Genomic DNA, 19,759 nt, shown 5'->3' on the forward strand with positions numbered 1-19,759 from the left:
AAGATAGACATGCCTTGAGTTTTAAACCCCACTAATTCAGAGTTCAGGACAGTTTGACCTTTGTCAGTCTGAAGTTTGTTTTAACAGAAGGCCGTGGGAAAAAATTTGTTACACAAATAATGAAAACTTACAGGGGAAAGTTTACTCTATTTAAAAAAGACTTTTCCCAACACTTCAGCATCATTAGTAATTCTTTCGCATTAAAACAAACCTGGTAAGGCCTTAATATGATAATCTCTCATCATTTAAAAAAAAAAAATTCCAGAAGTTTTTTTTTTTTTTTTTAAATTGAGACAGAGTCTCGCTCTATCACGCAGGCTGGAGTGCAGTGGCGCGATCTCGGGTCACTGAAACCTCTGCTTCCCAGGTTCAAGCAATTCTTCTGCCTCAGCCTCCAGAGTAGTTGGGATTACAGGCACACACCACCACGCCTGGCTAATTTTTTTGTATTTTTAATAGAGATGGGGTTTTGCCATGTTGGCCAGGCTCGTCTTGAACTCCTGATCTCAGGTGATCCGCCTGCTTTGGCCTCCCAAAGTGCTGGGATTACAGGCGTGAGCCACTGCGCCCAGCCCAGAAGTCTTTTATGCATAGACATTTAGCACGAATAGCAGCATACCCTAAATATGGTGTTGTGCTTGTTCTCTTCAGTTTAATACATTCCAAAGATGGTTTCATATTAGTACATACAGATTGGCCTCATTCTTTTTATCAGCGTATAAACAGAGGGGTACCGTTAAATAATCTGTAAAAATTTTCCCTATCGATAGACATCTAGGTTGTTCTGAATATTTTGCTGGTCTAAACGATGCTGCACTGAAGATTGTTGATACCTGAAATATAAAATCCTAGGAGTAGGATCAGTGGTCAAAGGCTGTATTTGTGTTTAATATACATAGATATTGCCATATTGTCCTCCACAGCTTATAACCATTCATTTGTTTTATGAACTTGCATATGGTGCTTACTTTGTGCTAGAAACTATATCAAATGTTTTACAAATATTGTTTAATCCCCAAAACTACCTGTAGGGGAGAGGTATTATCATTATCACAGTTTTGCTGATGAGGAAACCGAGGCAGGAGAGATGAAGTAACTTGCCCAAGGCTCACTTCCAGTAAAGCAGAACAGAGATTTGAACCCATGCAGTCTGGATCTGTTGTTGGCTCTTAATCACTGTGTTTAGGCCATTTCTCCCCAACCCGAAACCCACAGTGATGGCAAATATTTTCACCTGTCCTAATCTGATCAGCGAGATGCCAGTTTTTCTTTTCTTTCTTTCTTTCTTTCTTTCTTTTTTTTTTTTTTGAGACAGGGTCTCGCTCTGTCACTCTGGCTGAAGTACAGTGTCATGATCATGGTTCACTGCAGCCTTGACTTCCCTGCGCTTAAGGGATCGACCCACTTCAGCCTCCTAAGAAGCTGAGACTACAGGCATGCACTACCACGCCTGGCTAATTTTTTTGTATTTTTAGTAGAAATTGGGTTTTGCCATGTTGCCCAGGCTGATCTTGAACTTCTGGACTCAGGCAGTTTGCCTGCCTCGGACTCCCAAAGTTCTGGGATTACAGGCATGTGCCACCACACCCGGCCCAGTTTTTCTTAATTGTCATTTTGCACTTTTCTTACTACTCGTTGTAGTTGAATACATTTTCAAATGTTGACAACTTGACAAGCCATTTGTATTTTCTTGACCATCCTTCTACTCCCTCTTCCTGTCCCTTGCCCAATTTTCCATGAAGTTGCAAATATTTTTTTTACTGATTTATAGGACTTCCTTCCTTTATATGTGGAGAATTCTTATTGATTTATAGGCGTTCCTTTGTATATGGAGAAAATCAGCCCTTTATAATATGTAATTCAAGTACTTTTTCCTAGTTTGTTTTTGGCTTTGCACTTTTTTAGTTTTTTCCCCTTATGGCATGTAGCATTTAGGTCATGCTTAGAGAGATCTGCAATTTGAGAACAGTTTTACTTTTTTTTTTTTGGAAACAGAGTCTCACTCTCTCACTCTGTCACCCAGGCTGGAGTGCAGTGGTGTGATCTCAGCTCACTGCAGCTTCCGCCTCCCTGGTTCAAGTGATTCTCCTGCCTCAGCCTCCCTTGTAGCTGAGATTATAGGTGTCCACCACCATGCCCAGCTAATTTTTGTATTTTTAGCAGAGCTAGGGTTTCACTGTGTTGGCCAGGCTGGTCTCAAACTTCTGACCTCAAGTGAGCTGCCAGCCTCAGCCTCCCAAAGTGCTAAAATTACAAGCATGAGCCACCGCGCCTGGCTGCAGTTTTAAAAAATCTTTTATTGTCTTCTAGAACTTTATGGTTCATTAAAAAAAATCTACATTTACTCAAGTAATATTGGGATCTAATTTTATTTTTTCTAATAATAATCAGTAGTAATGATGCACAGCTATACAAGAATAAAGAGCCTTCCAGTAGATTAGATTTGGTGCCATGCTGGCCAAGCGCGGTGGCTCATGCCTATAATCCCAGCACTTTGGGAGGCTGAGGAAGGTGGATCACGAGGTTAGGAGATCGAGACCATCCTGGCTAACATGGTGAAACCCATCTCTACTAAAAATACAAAAAACTAGCTGGGTGAGGTGGCAGACGTCTGTAGTCCTAGCTACTTGGGAGGCTGAGGCGGGAGAATGGTGTGAACCTGGGAGACGGAGCTTACAGTGAGCCAAGATTGCAACACTGCACTCCAGCCTGCGTGACAGAGTGAGACCCCGTCTCAAAAAAAAAAAAAAAAAAAAAAAAAAAAGATTTGGTGCCATGCTGTTGTAATCGACCTTGCTATGACTATTCACAGCTGAATTGCGTCATGAGCTTTGTGGCTCATGTATATACCATAACTAATTTTCCTTTGTTGCCTAGTTTTGTTTTCCGAGGAGTTAATAGTTATCTTGCTTTTCCTTTGCTTCATTTTCCACGTACTTATCTAATTGATTCTGAAACTCTCACCTGTTGCCTAAATCGCCTTTTAGTCTCTTCAGATTAATCGGATCATTAGATATCCTGTTTCATCCTTGAGAGACCCTTGTCCAGAAGTCTTCAGCCTGGGCCAGGTTTCTCACTGGCCTGATCAGTCCAGTGAGATCTCCCCCACTGTAATCTGCGGGGGGGGTGGTGGTCTCCCTTTCCTCTATCACGTTATGTAGGATCTCTGTCCTGGACAGCTTCAGGGATCTCCCCATGACCCTAGTCATCCCCTTTGCTTCTCTTTCTTGAAATCTGTTTCCTGGAGCTTGTCTTCTGATTTCTCTCTCTCTCTTTCTCTCTCTGTGTGTTTGTGTTCCCTTCATTCTGGTGGAGCCCTTCCCAAAGTGTGTGGAGTGATAAATGCTTTGAGACCTTGTGGATTTGATAGAAGATCAGAAAACAGGATCTTAAGCTGACAGGCTGTTTAAGAAGTAGTTGAAATGTTCAGGTGTCCTATACTTCCTGCTGTGGGCAGGGGGGATCAGCTCTCAACCCCTACTGCACTCACCCAATGTGGTTCGCAGTACAGTCTTCGTTTAACTCAGTGTTGGTGTGTATGTCATTATGACTGTGTGGACATGTTCACTGCTGAGCCAGATAATGCACTCTGATAGTTTTCTTCAAAAACTGTGTTTTTGTTGTTGTTGTTGTTGAGATAATTCATTTTTTAAAATTTGATTTTTCTACGTATCCAATGCTAATAACTTGAACCGACCTATCAGTTTTCTCTCAGCTAATTTGTACTGATCTCTAAGCCATATATAGCCATTCAGTTCCCCCATCACCCTTTTTCCTGGTGCTTCACCTTCTGTAGCACCCCTATCCTTCAGCTTCTATCTGAAAGGGTTGTACTCTAGGCCTAGTTCACAACCATCATTTAGGGCCTTGCCTTTACTCTTCTCCTTTCTTGGACACGCTCTTTTCTGGATACCGTATCATCTCATTTCATGACTTACTGCATTGTTTTGGTAGAACACATACACCAGTAGCTTTCTCAGAAAGGTACAAGGAGCTACATTTCTTTTGAATCTTTAACATGTAAAAATATCTTTGCTGGGTGCAGTGGTGCATGCTTGTAATTCCAGCTACTTGGAAGGCTGAGGTGGGAGGATTGCTTGAGGCCAGGAGTTCAAGACCAGCCTGGGAAACATGGCAAGACCTTGTCTCTTCTCTTGAAAGAACAACAACAAATAACAAAAAAATTTAAGGCATGCTTAGATTTCCTTGATAATTTTACTACATACAGAATTAAAAATGGAAACTGCTGTCCTTGAAATTTTGAAGATACTGCTCTGTTGTCTTCTAACATACTTTGTGTTTGATTTAATTTTTTCTTGTTCTCTCTGGAACATTTTAGAATCTTAAGAAGATTTAAAAGTGTCACAACTTCTGTCATGTATCTCCGTGTAGATCCTTTTAAAATTATTTATGCTGGGCATTTTGCTTTCTCCATTTAGTCTGGAAACCGTCGTCCATCAGTCTGAGATATTTCCTAAGTTAAAAAAAAATTATTTAAAAAAAAACTTCCTATTATTTATTAGGGCTTTAGGAAGATTCTCTACTTTCCTACCTTTAAAATTTTCCATCTAGTTACGTTTTGCTTTACTTTCTATGAGATCTCTTCAAATTAATCTTTAACAATAGAAATACAACTTTCAATTATCCATATTGTCAGTTTTGGGGAACTGTTGACCTTTCTTCATAGCATCTCTTCTTGTATTGTGGAAGAGATTCTTATTCTCTCGGGGAATAGTCTAGATTTTAAAACATTTTCTTCTGCTCCCTAGAATGTCTGCATTTTTTTTTTTTTTTTTTTTTTGAGACAGAGTCTTACTCTGTCACCCAGGCTGGAGTGCAGTGGCGTGATCTTGGATCATTGCAACCTCCGCCTCCTATGTTCAAGCAATCCTCCCACCTCCCCTCCCAAACAGCTAGAATTACAGGCACGCACCACCATGCCTGGCTAATTTTTGTTTGTTTGTTTGTTTTTTGAGACAGAGTCTCGCTCTGTCACTCAGGCTGGAGTGCAATGGCGCGATCTTGGCTCACTGTGGCCTCCACCTCTCGAGTAGCTGGGACTACAAGTGTGTGCCACCATGCCCGGCTAATTTGTTGTATTTTTAGCAGAGATGGGGTTTCGCCGTGTTAGCCAGGATAGTCTCCATCTCCTGACCTTGTGATCTGCCCGCCTCAGCCTCCCAAAGTGCTGGGATTACAGCCGTAAGCCACCACACCTGGCCTAATTTTTGTATTTTTAGTATAGAGACAGGGTTTTACCATGTTGGCCAGGCTGGTCTCGAACTCCTGACCTCAAGTGATCTGCCCACCTCAGCCTCCCAAAGTGCTGGAATTACAGGTGTGAGCCACCGCACCTGGCCGTCTACGTGTTTTTAGAAGGCTTTCTTTCCTTCTCTTTGTTTTGGATCTGACTTTCATTTTGCAGGCTTTCCTTGAATGTTTACTGATCTTTGGCAGATCCAAGGTACTTAAAATCAGGTTGGAATTTTTGTGCCTGTGGATGTGTCAATTGCTGATTTTTCTTTAAAATGATGAAGCAACAACTGGTCTTTTTTGTCAAAGGAAGCCCTCAAATATCAGTATATGTGCTCGTTGAGATGGTCCTGAGAATAATTCCACCAGCCCTGCCTGGGACAAACCTGGATAAGCTATTCTGGAAGCAGGATGAAAGAAGGGGACTGTGGGGGTTCCCTGGTACAGTAAGTAGACTGATTCTTCCTCAGTTCCCAACACCTCGTGCCTCATTTTCAGCCCTGAATTACACACACCCTCTTTGTCATTGTGCCTGGAGTATGTGAGTTTCTAATTTTCCTGGTTCAATGTCCTTGGGTAATAAACTTTTTTGGGGTTTGGGTAGGTGGGAGAGGGTTCCTGGGTGCAAAGGTCTAGCCTCTTCGTATAGTGACTTGCACCCTCTGTTTCCCACACCCTTCTCCCTCCCATTCAGTGTGAGCCTCCTGGGCTTTGGACTATTTTGTTGGAATTCTCTGAGGATCACTTATGATACAAATCATCACAGACCTCTCTCTTGCTTTCCATCACCCACAAGTCAGTAGAATGTTGTATCTGATCTTGTTCCTGCTGCTATAGTCCTCTTAAAGTATAGTTACTGTCATTTTTATAGGATTTTTGGTGTTGATGCAGGCATGTGGTTAATCTGCCACGTTCAACTGGAAGTCCATTTTATTTTACCAAGGTATAAAATAAGATGATTTAAAAATTCACTGTAATAGCAGTAATCATACCAGAGCTGCATTGTTAAAAATTATGCAAAATTGTTATTTTCTAAGGGTGCAGATTCAGTCAGATATTCACAGATTAGTCTAATTTATATGACTTATTTAAAATCCCCCTCCCCATCAATGAGGTAGCCTCTGAACTCGTCTGAGAGTGTGAATGACATTTTTGAATTGACCATTCAGACTTGTGCCCCTGCATGTATCTGTGCATGCGCTGGGTCACATTTCTCTATCTCATTTTCTTCCCTATCACACAGAAAATCACATTCAGCCTGATGTTTGGTTTTAAGTCTAACTGCAGATGTTGTGGCGCTCTGGGGGTGTCTTCCAGCCTCACATCAGTGCAGCAGTTCTCTTCTGGATGGTAACAAAGAGAAGATGTCACCGGCAATGCAGGGCCATGGAAATCGGCTGTTCTTTTTCTGTGCTCTGCTGTTTGTTGGGCGGGGTGGGAAAAAGGATGAGAATTCTAGTTCTGATTAGCCGTGAATGAGACTTTTCTCCATGGGAGTCCTGCAGACACCAGGGTGTGGTGACTGATTTCATTTCTGCTGCTTAGGGAGGTCTTGGTGGCTGTCGGCACAGAGTGCTTGGAAGGCAGGAGAAACTGGCAGGACCAGCAAGGCTCTGAAAATAGGGCGTCATGGGGGTTGGCACGGCGACCGGGACTGGTCTCCGGCAGTGCCACTGAGCAGTTATGTGACCAGCTAGGTTTCTGGTCTCCTTGACCCCCTTGGAATTTCCCCATGACCTCATCTCCCCAGGGGTTGTAGCCAAAAGAATGAAAATCACAGAGCTGCCTCTAGCATAGCACCCTTAAAATGCTCAGCTATGAAGCGAACAGTTCCTTAACAGACAGGAGCAGAGAAAAGTTACCTGTTAGCCCTTAACCTGCCCGCTTCCTGGTTTCTTTTAGACCTTGGGCAAGTGTTATAGTTTCCATATTTATTTTTTGGAAGTGAAGAAGCTGGGGAGAGAAGGAAGTGAGTTAATAACCAGCTTTTCCAGAGTGCTGACTTCTGCATTTCTTAGTACAGGATTTTGCTAGGCCCTTGACATTCGTTTAAAGGAAAAAAGAATTCTTTCGCCTTGAACATCTGTGCAAATCAGTGGGAGTGGGAGTCTAGAGCCCGTGGAGAGTGTGAGATAACTTAGCACATTTCTGAAAGCTAGGATGAGAGACAGCAGATCCATGTTATTGTACTGCAATGGCAACAGCCCAATAGCAAAGGCAGACCATTGAAATGTGCCAAAAAGATGCATTTGTAGTGCGGTATAATCACATTTTGAAAAATGTACAGTAGATAAGTGGGGAAATACGCGTTCTGGTTGCTTCATAAATAAAAGTAGTTAAGGATGTCTATCATTCTCATGTTTTTTAGTTCCAGCATTGGATATGTACTTACAAAAAGGCAAACCTAATTCACTGAATCAGTTTGGCATAGAGCTCTTTTCAAATTCAGCATCATTTCAGTGCATTTCAGCTTTATACATAGCTCTCAGCCAGGAAATCTCAGGTTTAATTAGGTCATTTGTTCTTGAGAGTTCTGTCCTTGCAAAACAGGAGAGGAATTTTTATGGGCAGTTGGCACACAGAAAAAGTAAACAACAAAATGTTCCTGTTTTCTTCAATTTTAGGTGGTACTTATGAAAACTCCTTAGAAGGAATTTTGTATATTTCAGGATATTAATCAATCTGGGTAAAATGTCTTCAGGCTTTGATTTTCATGTACTCTAGGTTTTTGCCTCTGCCTGGAGTCTTTGGAATCCTAGGGGGTTTGTGACTTTGGAATGCAGGCCTGTGAAGCATTTTCAGGATTTCAGAAGGGCCTAACCAGAAACTCGCAGTCATGGGGAGAGGGACTGGAGCTGCCTCCGTAAGTCCAGCAAATTAATGAAAACATCAAAGCATTGTTTGGTTTTGCCAGATTTTTCTCACGTTGCTCATGTTGATTCAGAAGGACTTACTGACCATTAGGTGTGCCTTCAGTGAACAGAAAAAAGGTCAAGTCAGTTGTTGCTCAACTGCAGCCTGGCTGATGTGTTCTTTTGACAGGAAGGATAGGGGTTGGGGTGTGATGTGGTAGGACCGATCCAGACAGGATAAAGTGCCGGTAACCACGGTGCTAACTTTGAAAGCCAGCTGGCCCCACACTGCTCTTCACTTCCCCAGCAGTGTGCTGTGTAAGGTGGTGTGGTGCTGATGGGAGATTGTCCTCATCCCTGTTCTCTGCTATTTCAGCAAAAGTCTGTGAGGGGTCGCTCCAGCGTTGTGACCTTGGAGTGTGGTGATGGGAAGGACTCAGCTCCCAGGGAACGTGTGCACTCCCTGCGGTCCTGCTTGCTTCTTTCCTTCCAACTCCAGAATGTTTATTTCATACGTTAATATGAAAAACACACAGAGAAAAGACTGGAAGGAAATCGGCCAAAATGCTAGCAGCTTTTGTTTACTCACTCTGTTAGTAAACCAAACTGCCAAATTCAGCAATGCTTACCAATGATCGCCTTTCTGCTTAATTTTGCAAATGATCGATCATGAACGTTATTCTGTCATTTAAAAAATGGAATAAGAACTATATATCTTAGTGCATATTTGGAATGTTTTCAAAAGGTTGGTGACTTGGAGCACTTATTGACAAGGTTCACAAGTGTAGCTGAGTCCATCGTCTATGAGGGGGTCTAAAACACACATGAAGCATTGTAAAGAAACTCAAGTGAGCCTTGCGAGGAAAATGCTGGAGCCAGAGCTTAGAGTTTCTGCTTCGGAGTGCCTGAAAGTTTCATATTTCTTCTTTTATGCAGGTTCCAAATGTTTTTGGAAGGCTTGAAAGTGAATAAAATAGCCCTTTGACAGAACTGACAAAAACGGAGGGACTTAGGGGGAGGGCCCAGTAAGTCATTGTACACAAGCTTTGTGTTGTGAGCTTTGGCAAGGACAATTCTTAGAGAAAGCTCTATGTGAAATGCCAGAATTAATGGCTCACTTTTATGGGGCACTTGAACTGTCTGCCTTGTCGACTATCAAGCTGCCATTTTCCCTGCTCGAATTATAATAATCAATATGTTTACAGCACATACTATATGTCAGGCACTGTTCTAAATATGTTAGTTTTTGCTTCAAAACAACCCTGTGAGATAGATACTACTACGTATGAGGAAACTGAGGCACAGAGAAGTAAAGTAACATACCCAAGGTCATGCAGCTATAAGTGGTAGAACCATGACTTGAATCCTATCTCGCTCCTGGATCTGTGCCCTCAACTACTGCTCTGCTTTTGCCTGGAACCTGGCCATGGCGGTGGGTGGGTGGATGGGTGTGGTTCAAGGTCAAAATCAAATGGAAAGTTTTGCTGAAGTTCGCTCTGCAGCAGGTGCTTGGATAGCCGACTGCTAGGTAGCTTGGTTTGACTGACTTTTCACTAACTTTTTATTGAGCTACCTGTTGGCCATTAAAAAACAGGAAGTATATGAGACATGGTTTCAGTCTTCAAGGAATTCACAGCCAAAGTTGAGATATGAGATAGGCTCTCATGAAAATTTACATAATCTGTGTCAGTTCCTTGTGAGGAACCCAGGGTGGATCTGTTGGTATTTGTCTTGGGAGAAGAATATGTTGCCATTTTAAGTGAGAGGATGTTAACATCAGCCAAACAAAATCAACCAAACTTCAGCGTGGATATTCTTCTGTCAACTCCTCTCCTCCTTGGTTCTTAACTGATATACTTTATTTGCTCTTTTGCTAGATCTTGAACCCCATCCCCTCCACTCCCTCCCAGTCTTGGTTCCATCATTCTTTCCTTCTCTGGTATCTCTTAGCTTTTTTGAAAAAAAAAATTATAGTACAAAACATAAAAGGTACCTTTAACCATTTTAAGTGTTCACTCATATTAACTATATACATATTGATGTGTAACAGAGTTGTATAAAGTTTTCATCTAGCAAAACTCAAACTCTGTACCCATTAAAACGACAGCTCCCCACTCCCGCTCTTTCTAGCTCCTGGCAATCACCATTCGACTCTTTTTATGTGATTTTGACAACTCTAGTTACCTCAGTGAAAAATCATACAGTATATTTGTCTTTTTTGCACTTAGCACAGTGTCGTCTTCAAGGTTCATTCAAGTTGTAGCATGTGATCCTTAAAAGGATCCATTTAAATCTTTAAAAGGATTTCCTTCCTGTTAAGGCTTAATAGCATTCCATTGTGTGTATGTATCACATTTTGTTTGTCCATTCATCCATCCATGGACACTTGGGTTGTTTACACCTCTTGGCTTTTGCAAATAATACTGCAGTGAACATGGGAGTGCAAATACCTCTGAGATCCGGATTTCAATTCTTTTGGTTACATACTCAGGCGTGGGATTGCAGGAAGACTGTCATCTCTCTCATCTTATTCAACAGGCTGCTTCTCCCCAGTGTCCAAACAGACTTGAGTCTTTCTCATCTCTTTTTGTTGTTCTTTTAAAAGAACACCACAATTTATTTTTAAATGTGAGAATTATGGGAAACCTAAGCCATGGGAATTGGACCCTCACCTGGGTCTTCTGTGAAATGGGAATTGCTCCCACCTTCCGCAACCCGAAGCTTTTGCAGTTTTGCCATCAGTTCTTTGGCGGGGTTAAAGATGCCACCGGTTGACTGGTCACAGATGTAGCAGCGCGGGGTGGCCCGGAAATGCTCCAGCGCGCAGCTTTCGCAGAAGTAATGCCTGCACTTGGTGACGACTGGGTTTTGGAAGGCCTGGCGACATATAAAACACCTGAATGGTATTTCCTCTTCCTCGCTTTCTACTTCATGGTTTTCATCCTGGCAGATACCGTAGCGACCCTCTTCAAGCTCCCGTTCAATCTCCCACCCGTGTTTGTAATCGGAACGGTCGTGGAGGAATTTGCAGCTGTCCCCGAAGCCGCAGAAACCGGTCTCCTTGTAGTCCTTGCAGATGTCGGGCTGGTAATCCCAGCGCACAGTGGCGCGCAGGTGCCCGGGCGCACGGATGGGGCCCTTCCTCGCCATCCCCGAGAAGGCGTTGCCCATGGACGTGTCCCTGGGCTTCAGGTACCTCGGGTAGCTGTTGATTCCCCGGTAGATCTGGTCGTGCTCCCGGCCCCACAATGCCTCCTGGACCCGCTGGCTGCGCTTGAAGATGGTCTGCGTATGGTGCTCCTTCTCGGTGTCCCGCTCGAAGTCAGCGGTGGCCCCCATGTCTTCCGGCCCCACAGGCTTCGCCGAGCGGGTGGACCTGTACACTATGCCGAGGCTCTCAGGCGCTGCCTCCTCGCCCCTCCGGTCGCTGTGAGCCGCCGCCTTCTGACAGCTGTGGAGGCCCCGGGGCCTCGGTGCCACCCGCGGGGGCCGAGCCACTGCGTCGCCGTCGTCCCCGCTGCCGCTGCTATCTCCATGCTCGGAGTCGCAGGCCGGGCGCTTTCTGAGGCCTGCAGCCCCTTTCCGCCCAGGCTTTTTGAAGAGGAAGGTGCATACCTGGTCTGCCTGGTCGGCCGTCCTTCCTGGAGAAGGTGGTGCTGCCATGTTTGAGTCTCAGGCTCCAAACGGCCGTGGCGTGCGTCGCCCTTGCGTCGCCCTTGCGTCACCCTTGTGTCACTGCACGTGGGGCGTGGGCCCTCCCAGTCCTGAAAAGCAAAAGCAAGTAAAAGAAAAGCTTCTCCTAGGCCAGTCGCGGTGGCTCACGCCTGTAATCCCAGCACTTTAGGAGGCTGAGGTGGGAGAGTCACCCGAGGTCAGCAGTTCAAGACCAGCCTGGCCAACGTGGCGTCCTTACTAAAAATATAAAAATTACCTGGGTGTGGTGGTGGGCACCTGAAGTCCCAGCTACTTGGGAGGCTGAGGCAGGAGAATCACTTGAACCCAGGAGGCAGAGGTTACAGTGAGCCAGGACCACGCCACTGTACTCCAGCCTAGCCTAGGTGACAGAGCGAGACCCAGTCTCAAAAAAAAAAAAAAAAAAAAAAAAAAAGCCTGCATCTGCCCTCTTTCCCTCCCTTGATCTGTCTCCTGGCCCTCAGATGGATTCCTTGAGAGAGTCATCTTCACTTGCTCCTCAGCTCCCTCGGTGCACACTCATTTCTCCACAGATTCCTGAAAGGCCACGGGTGGAATCAATCCAGACCGTAGCGAACCCGTGGTGCTCATCCTAAAACACAGGCGCTTGAAATGTGTATTTAAAAGCAACATGCGCAGTGCAGAAAACAAAAACAAAAAGATGCAAGCAAAAAGTAAGACGCCTATAATGCCTCCCCTCAAAGATAACCACGTCAACACTTTCGTGTGTCTTCTTTTCATCTAGCCTTTATTAAAAGACTGTCATATCACGCTGCACTTGTGGTTGCGTAGCCGGCTTCATTTTGAAATAAAAGTAACACATGTAAACATTTAAAAAAATATCATCAAGCACTTATTGTACTGGAAATCGGCTGTCCCCTGCCTGGCCCCTGCACACGCCAATTCCTCGTACCTAAGAAAATCATTTTCAATTTTTTTTTTTTTTTTGAGAAAGTCTCGCTCTGTCGCCCAGGCTGGAATGCAGTTACACGATCTCGGCTCAGTGCAACCTCTGCCTTCCAGGTTCAAGCAATTCTCCTGCCTCAGCCTGCTGAGTAGCTGGGATTACAGGCGTGTGCCACCACACCCAGCTAACTTTTCTGTTTTTAGTAGCAACAGGGTTTCACCATGTTGACCAGGCTGGTCTGGAACTCCTGATCTCAGGTGATCCGTCCACCTCAGCCTCCCAAATTGTTGGTATCACAGGCGTGAGTCACCGCAGCCGGCCTTCAAATATTTTCAACCCTTTTTTTCTTGAGTTTATCTTCAAGTTGTGAAATAATTCATTTATATAATGTAAATGGATTTCAGTTCTTATTTAGTCAGTGCATGCCATAAAGTGTTACATGCAATTTCTTTTTCTAATTTAGGTTCTATCTCTTTACTTACTAGAATGGAAGATGAGATTCAGCTCCCTTGTAGTGCCCCCAAAACACTGGCTACTGTGGGTTGAGAGAGAAGTTGTGTGGGTCTCCCTTCCTAGACACCAAGGCATCCTCAGTTGGAGGAAATGTGATGAATAAGCTTACAGTGTAAAGAATAATTCGTCATTTGTCAGTTTCCTCTTGGGATAGTAATTCTAGATTTTTCTTCAACTGTTAGATCCCATCTTTCATGTTGGAAGCTTGTCTAAAATACTTGGTTATCTCCAGCTGTTTATACTTAAGAGTGAGGTGCCTAAAAGCTGGCTGGAATGCACTGGTATTGTCAGACTTATACACCGGACTGTCCTTTGTGTGATTCAGTTGGAAACCGTCTTTTTTCTTGGGGACCCCTAGATGTTGGTGTCCGTATTAGTCTGTTTTCACGCTGCTGATAAAGACACACCTGAGACTGGGCAGTTTACAAAAGAAAGAGGTTTAATGGACTTACATTTCCATGTGACAGGGGAGGCCTCATAATCCATGGCGGAAGGTGAAAAGCACGTCTCCCATGGGGGCAGGCAAGACAAGAGAATGAGAACCAAGGGAAAGGGGTTTCCCCTTATAAAACCTTCCGATCTCATGGGATTTATTCACTACCACAGGAACAGTATGGGGGAAACTGCCCCCATGATTCAATTATCTCTGATAATTGGGTCCCTCCCACAACACAAGGGAATTATGGGAGCTACCATTCAAGATGAGATTTGGGTGGGGACACAGCTAAACCATATCAGTGTCCATAGGTCTTTTCTGCTGGGTTCTGAGTTTCTACAGAGAAGACTTATCTCACATTCCACTGTGGGGTGTGATCTTTGCTGCCAGAATTCTATGATAAGAGCTGTAGAAGTGGGCTGGGAAGGGAAGGCCTTATAATTTGGGGTATAAACTTTGACTTAATCCCTCATTTTCAGTACAGCATCTGATTCCCACCTTTGGTTGTTCCCGGGCCCTTTAAGCATAGGTCCTCTCGGATTCAGCCTCCACAGAAGAGATATCTCCTGCTTCTGCCAGGCTGGGGAAAGGGTAGGTGCCTGGCTGCCTGTGGTGGGAGATTGTGTTAGTTTTGCATTGCTATAAAGGAATGCCTGAGGCTAGGTAATTTATAAAGAAAAGAGGATTAATTGACTTATAGTTCTATAAGCTGTACAAGCAGCATGGCATTGGTATCTGCTTCTGGTTGATGGCCTCAGTAAGCTTCCAGTTGATCATAGTGGAAGGCAAAGAGGGAGCAGACTGTGTCACATGGCAAGAGTGGGAATGAGAGTGGGGAGGGGCCACACACTTCTAAACAACCAGATCGTGAACTCAGAACAAGATCTCACTTATCACCCAGGGAATGGTGCTAAAGCACTCATGAGGGATCCACCCCCATGATCCAGTCACCTCCCACTAGGCCCCACCTCCAACACTAATCACATTTCAGCATGAGATTTGGAGGGAGCAAACATCCAAACCATATCAGAAATTTTTCACATTCTCAGCCAGTCTTCTTGTGTGGAGCCATATCTGTTTCCAGTGGTATGTGATTCTGGCTGTTCCTGGGATTTGTCTTGAAATTGGCGTGCTGCTGCTTGTCATCTCCCTCTGCAGCCTTCAGTTTCAGCCTTCTTCCAAGTTAGTTGATATTTTTCAGTTCACTGTCTTTCTTCTAAAATATTGTTGATGTTCTTGTTTTCTCTGGTGTGTCTTTCTTCTGGCTCCTTTGGTGGGAATCTGCCTTTGTAAAGTAATGTTTATCATTTTAGTGGGATTTTGGGAGGGAATAGGGCTGAATGCCTGAGTGCAGTCCGCTGTGTTGAATGAGGAATGTTAGTGAGCTGTCTTCACTTGATAAGTATTTTCCCCTGTTCCTTAGTATTTCTCCATAATGTGCATTTTAATACCTGCATAATGATCAATTGTATGATTCTATCATGCATTATTGTCCTAATACTCTGTTGTTAGATTATGTGTTCCCTCATTTATATACCTTTCCCTGTCTTTACATTTGTTTTCTTAGGTTTGATTCCTACAGAATTAGAGTTTAAGCATTTTCAACTTTCTTTTTTTTTTTTTTTTTTTAAGACAGAATTTCGCTCTTACTGCTTTCTGAAAGAGTTGTATTGTATGTACATTCACCAGACATGCGTGAGTATGGCCATTTCATTGCAGATAGCACTTCTCCCTGCTGGTTTAGGACCACATGTACCTACTAAGTGAAGGAAAAAATTGGGATGAACCAAATGAACTTGAATAATTCTGTCAGCTCACATGTTATGAAGCTTGACTGTCTGAGGTCACATCCTGGCTCTGTGACGTAGAGCAAATGACTTAACTACCCTGGATTTCAGTTTTATCCCCTGTGAAGTGGGGAATAAAAGGAAAAATAATAAGTGAATAGACTTAGGTTTAGATTTTTGCCTGGCTGGCAGCAATGAAGAAGAGCAAAAGCAATAAAGTCAATTTCTTAGGTAGTAATGATAAGGTTGTTCTTTATCATTAAAAAGTGACTTGTTTGGGAAGAAGTGATACATTTTTATTACAAAAAAAAATACAAAAAAGTAAAAAGAAGAAATGAAAAACCTCACCCTAAATCTTACCGTTTAGAAATAATATTAATTAATTAATTAATTAATTTTTTTGAGAGAGAGTCTCACTGTCACCCAGGCTGGAGTGTAGTGGCGCAATCACAGCTCATTGTAACCTCAAACTCCTAGGCTCAAGCGATCCTCCTGCCTCAGCCTCCCAAAGTGCTGGGATTATAGGCATAAGCCACTGTGCCCGGCCAATGATGTTGGTAACATTTTGCGAGCCCTGTCTAGAACTTGCCATGGGCATGGGATCTTATCATACATGGTATTTAATACTTAAAGGTGTAAAATAAAAGACTTTAATTAAAGCAAAGGAAAAGAAACTAAAGCAAGATAGAAATGCTGACTTCATTGCAAGGGAGAGTAGCGCTATCTTTTAAAAACTAAATTTATGACAGAAGATGATAAATACTGAAATTAGAATAATTTCTCATAAACTATGAGTTTATGAGACACTCTCCTTTGAAAGCTAGAAAAAAAAATTAGAACTGACCTATGCTGTCCCTCTTTCCCAAGCTCCAAAATTTTATCAGTTAATTATGAATTTTACAATGTGAAGGATTGTAACATTTCTATTCTAGTCTAATAATGCCACAATTCCCATAGGTCTTTGACTTAGTTCTCTTTTAGCATAGATTCAGAACTTATTGCTAGTCTTTTTACTGTGTTTTTACCATGCCTCAGTTTAAAATTTTGACTTGTTGGTTGGTTCATTGTTTTATTTATTTAATCGATTTTATTTTTTAAGACAGGATCTTGCTCTGTCACCCAGGCTGGAGTGCAGTGTTGCCATCATGGCTCACTGCTGCCTCACTCTCCTGGACTCAAGTGATCCTCCTATCTCAGCCTCCTGAATAGCTGGGACTTACAGGTGCATACCACCACACCTGGCTGATTTTTGTATTTTTTGTAGAGATGGAGTCTTCCCATATTGCCCAGGCTGGTCTCAAACTCCTGGGCTCTAGTGAGCTACTGGCCTTGGCCTTCCAAAGTGCTGGGATTACAAGGGTAAACCCAGAGTGGTCGCACCTAGCCACATTGTTTTATTTAGAGAAGCCCTGGTAGGTACTGTGTTCCTTGAGGTCTTACACTTAAGGATAGCTGTTCCTTGCTTTTATATTTGAAGGACAATTTGGCCGAGTACCAAGGTCTTGAGCCCCACGTTCTTGCCCTCAGAATTTCTTAGACATTGCTCCCTTTCTTTTTTAGCACTGGATATTTCTGGAAGAGAAAGCTGAGGCTGGGTTAATGTTTCTTTCTTTTGCACATGACTAGCTTTTTCCATTGGATGTGCCCGTGAGGTTCTCTTATTCTTTTTGAAGTTTAGAGTTTTACCAGCATTGCGTGGTCATTGGCTGTTCTATGTCACTTTCTTGGTACGTCCTATACTATAATATCTGTTGATTCAAGTCTGTCTTTGTATCAGTAAAATTTTAAGATCCTTTAATATTTTTGCATATATTTTGAATGGTGCTCACTTTTTGGGAACCACAGTTGTTAGGTTTTATCTCCTTTGTCTTCTAAATCTAACATCTATTCTTATTATCATTTGTGTGTCTTTGTTCCTTTTTAGTAATTTTGAGTGATTTCCTTATTTGCTCTCTGCTTCTGTTTACAAGAGCTTACACTATGTTTTATTGTAGTTGTGTGGCTTCCATTCTGGATTTTTTTTCTAGTCCATTTATTTCTTCAGCTCTATCAGTCCATTTAAAATCTCCTAGATTGATGATAGTTAGTTCTTTGGAACTTCCTATCTAGTCTCTGAACCCCCCATTTTTAGAAGGACCATTTTATCTTTGATATTTTTGAGACAATGGAGGACTATTTTTTCTGAGCTCTTAGTCTGTTACCTTTGTTTTTCAGGCCCAGCTTCCTGGCCATGGGACCTGTGCATCCACATAAGGGTCCACGCTTGGACAAATGCTCCCCTGTCATTGTCTTGAAATTGTTAATTTCTGAACAGCGGGCACTGCATTTTCGTTATGCAGCAGCTTCTGTTGATTATTTTTACAAATGCACCTTATTATCTGCCTTTGCCTGCGTTCTTACTCTGTGGTCACTCATCTTTGAATGAGGCTGAACTGTCTGCTGCAAAAACTGGCGTGGGGTATGTTGAGGACTGAAAGGCAGGGGTGGGGAGTGTTGTGAAACCTGCTCACACTCTCTGCCTCCACTGTCCTTCGAACAATTGTGTTATTTCTTTTACCTTGAGAATAATCCTTCTTCAGTTTTTGACTTTTAGGAGGCTTGTGTGTCTCACAGCCAGTCCCCATAGGGCCCCTGCTTTCTGAGCCTAGACTTGGCATATGGTGGGCGTGGCGGTTATTCTCCCAGGCCCTTTCTTCATCCTCACTTTCCTTGTTAATCCAGGCCAGGTCATAGGTATTAAAAATGACATCCACATGGTTTCTCCTTCAGTTCCACTTCCCAGTCAGATTTTAACTTTTAAAATACTTGAGACAGGAAAGCAGTGTCAGACCCAAAGAGCCAGTAAGCAATTTTTTTTTTTGAGACAGAGTTTCACTCTTGTTGCCCAGGCTGGAATGTGGTGGCGAGATCTCGGCTCACTGCAACCTCTGCCTCCTGGGTTCAAGCGATTCTTCTGCCTCAGCCTCCCAAGAAGCTGGGATTACAGGCGCCTGCCACCCTACCCAGCTAATTTTTGTATTTTTAATAGAGATGGGGTTTCACCATGTTGGCCAGGCTGGTTTCACACTCCTGACCTCAGGTGATCCACCCACCTCGGCCTCCCAAAGTGCTGGGATTACAGGCATGAGCCACTGCACCTGGCCACCAGCAAGCATTTTAATGTGTCATTTTTAAGTTCTGTGTTAATAAGGGTGTAGGAGGTTATTTGATTTTTGGAGAATTGTTCATACTATATTAATATGTAAAGGTGCTTTATAAAACAGTATGTGGAGCGTGATTCGCCTATTGTTGCTTCTTAAGGAAGTACGACTCTACATTACAAAATATTTGGAGGGAAAAAGTACCAAAATGTGATTGCCTGGATTCCTAACGTCCATCCTGCTACCGCCTTTGGTGATGGCGTGTAGCAGTGGCCAACTCCACAGCCTTTACGTTTTCTCGGTGATCCTGTGCTCTAAGAATTTGGGAGGGACTTGTTTTTAAAAAGATTGTTTCTAGTACTGTGTCTGCTCTCTTTTGTGGATTAAAATAAATTCATTCTGATGTTTTGGCAAATACTTCCAAGTGTATTTTAAAATACATAATTTTATTGACAAGATACTTTGAATAGGGAAGAACCAGTTTCACGACCAGCTGTCTTGAAAAACAAAAACAAAACTCTTAATTCATAGAATTTGCCAGTTTCCATGGCGTATATATTTCCACCATGGCCAATTGCAGGCTGCCAACGTGACACACCATTGCACGCAGAATTAGGAAGAAGTGTGCAGTAGCACATTCCTATGTAGTATGGTTACCATCCAGATGCAGCAGACAAAACCTCACAATCACAGATAGATAAAAGTAAAATGTAAAATAATTAGGAAGTGATTTTTGAGTATTCATTACTTCTGTAAAATTTATGCTTAATAAATATTGATATAATTTATTTTAATCCATGTCTTTATTTAACAACTGACTGGTAAAAATTCCTGAAAATTTAACAGAGGGTCCCCATGAGTTGATACAAAAGCAGTATACCACTGGAAAGAGCGCTTGAAGTTTTCAAAAGGGCTTAACAGGGCAAGTCAAGAAAGTGAAGCGTGCAGGCGTTGGGATTGGTAAGATAAAGCTCTCTGTGGTTGCTTCAGGTGTCGTTTTGCCCTAGATCTTTATTTTGGGGGGGCTTGCTTTTCTGTTTAAGGTTCCTTGTGATCAGAACACCCATAGAAGACTTGGGGAGATAAGCAAGTGCTCTGCTCTTCAGTATGTAATTTTCTTGGCATTTGAAATGAGATGATACCTTTCTTGATACCATTCCTGGGAAGCAGCATAGGTT

The 19,759-nt window shown here is 42.9% G+C and overlaps 2 protein-coding genes across 3 annotated transcripts in view; one reads left to right on the forward strand and one right to left on the reverse strand.

The window, feature by feature from the left end:
- The window catches only part of FARP1 (FERM, ARH/RhoGEF and pleckstrin domain protein 1), a 461,133-nt gene that overhangs the window by 179,847 nt on the left and 261,527 nt on the right, over positions 1-19,759 (forward strand). The gene's annotated exons all lie outside the window — the stretch shown is intronic.
- Positions 9,795-12,183, reverse strand: RNF113B (ring finger protein 113B). The gene has a single exon (XM_050765998.1). It carries the CDS (start codon positions 11,766-11,768, stop codon positions 10,752-10,754), a length of 1,017 nt encoding a protein of 338 aa, XP_050621955.1. The 5' UTR covers positions 11,769-12,183; the 3' UTR covers positions 9,795-10,751.

This window comes from Macaca thibetana, chromosome 17 (genome assembly GCF_024542745.1).
Source record: "Macaca thibetana thibetana isolate TM-01 chromosome 17, ASM2454274v1, whole genome shotgun sequence".
NCBI classification, from domain to species: Eukaryota; Metazoa; Chordata; class Mammalia; order Primates; family Cercopithecidae; genus Macaca; species Macaca thibetana.

Coding starts and splice junctions, on each gene's coding strand:
- RNF113B (XM_050765998.1), bottom strand. CDS start 11,768: ATGGCAGCACCACCTTCTCCAGGAAGGACGGCCGACCAGGCAGACCAG.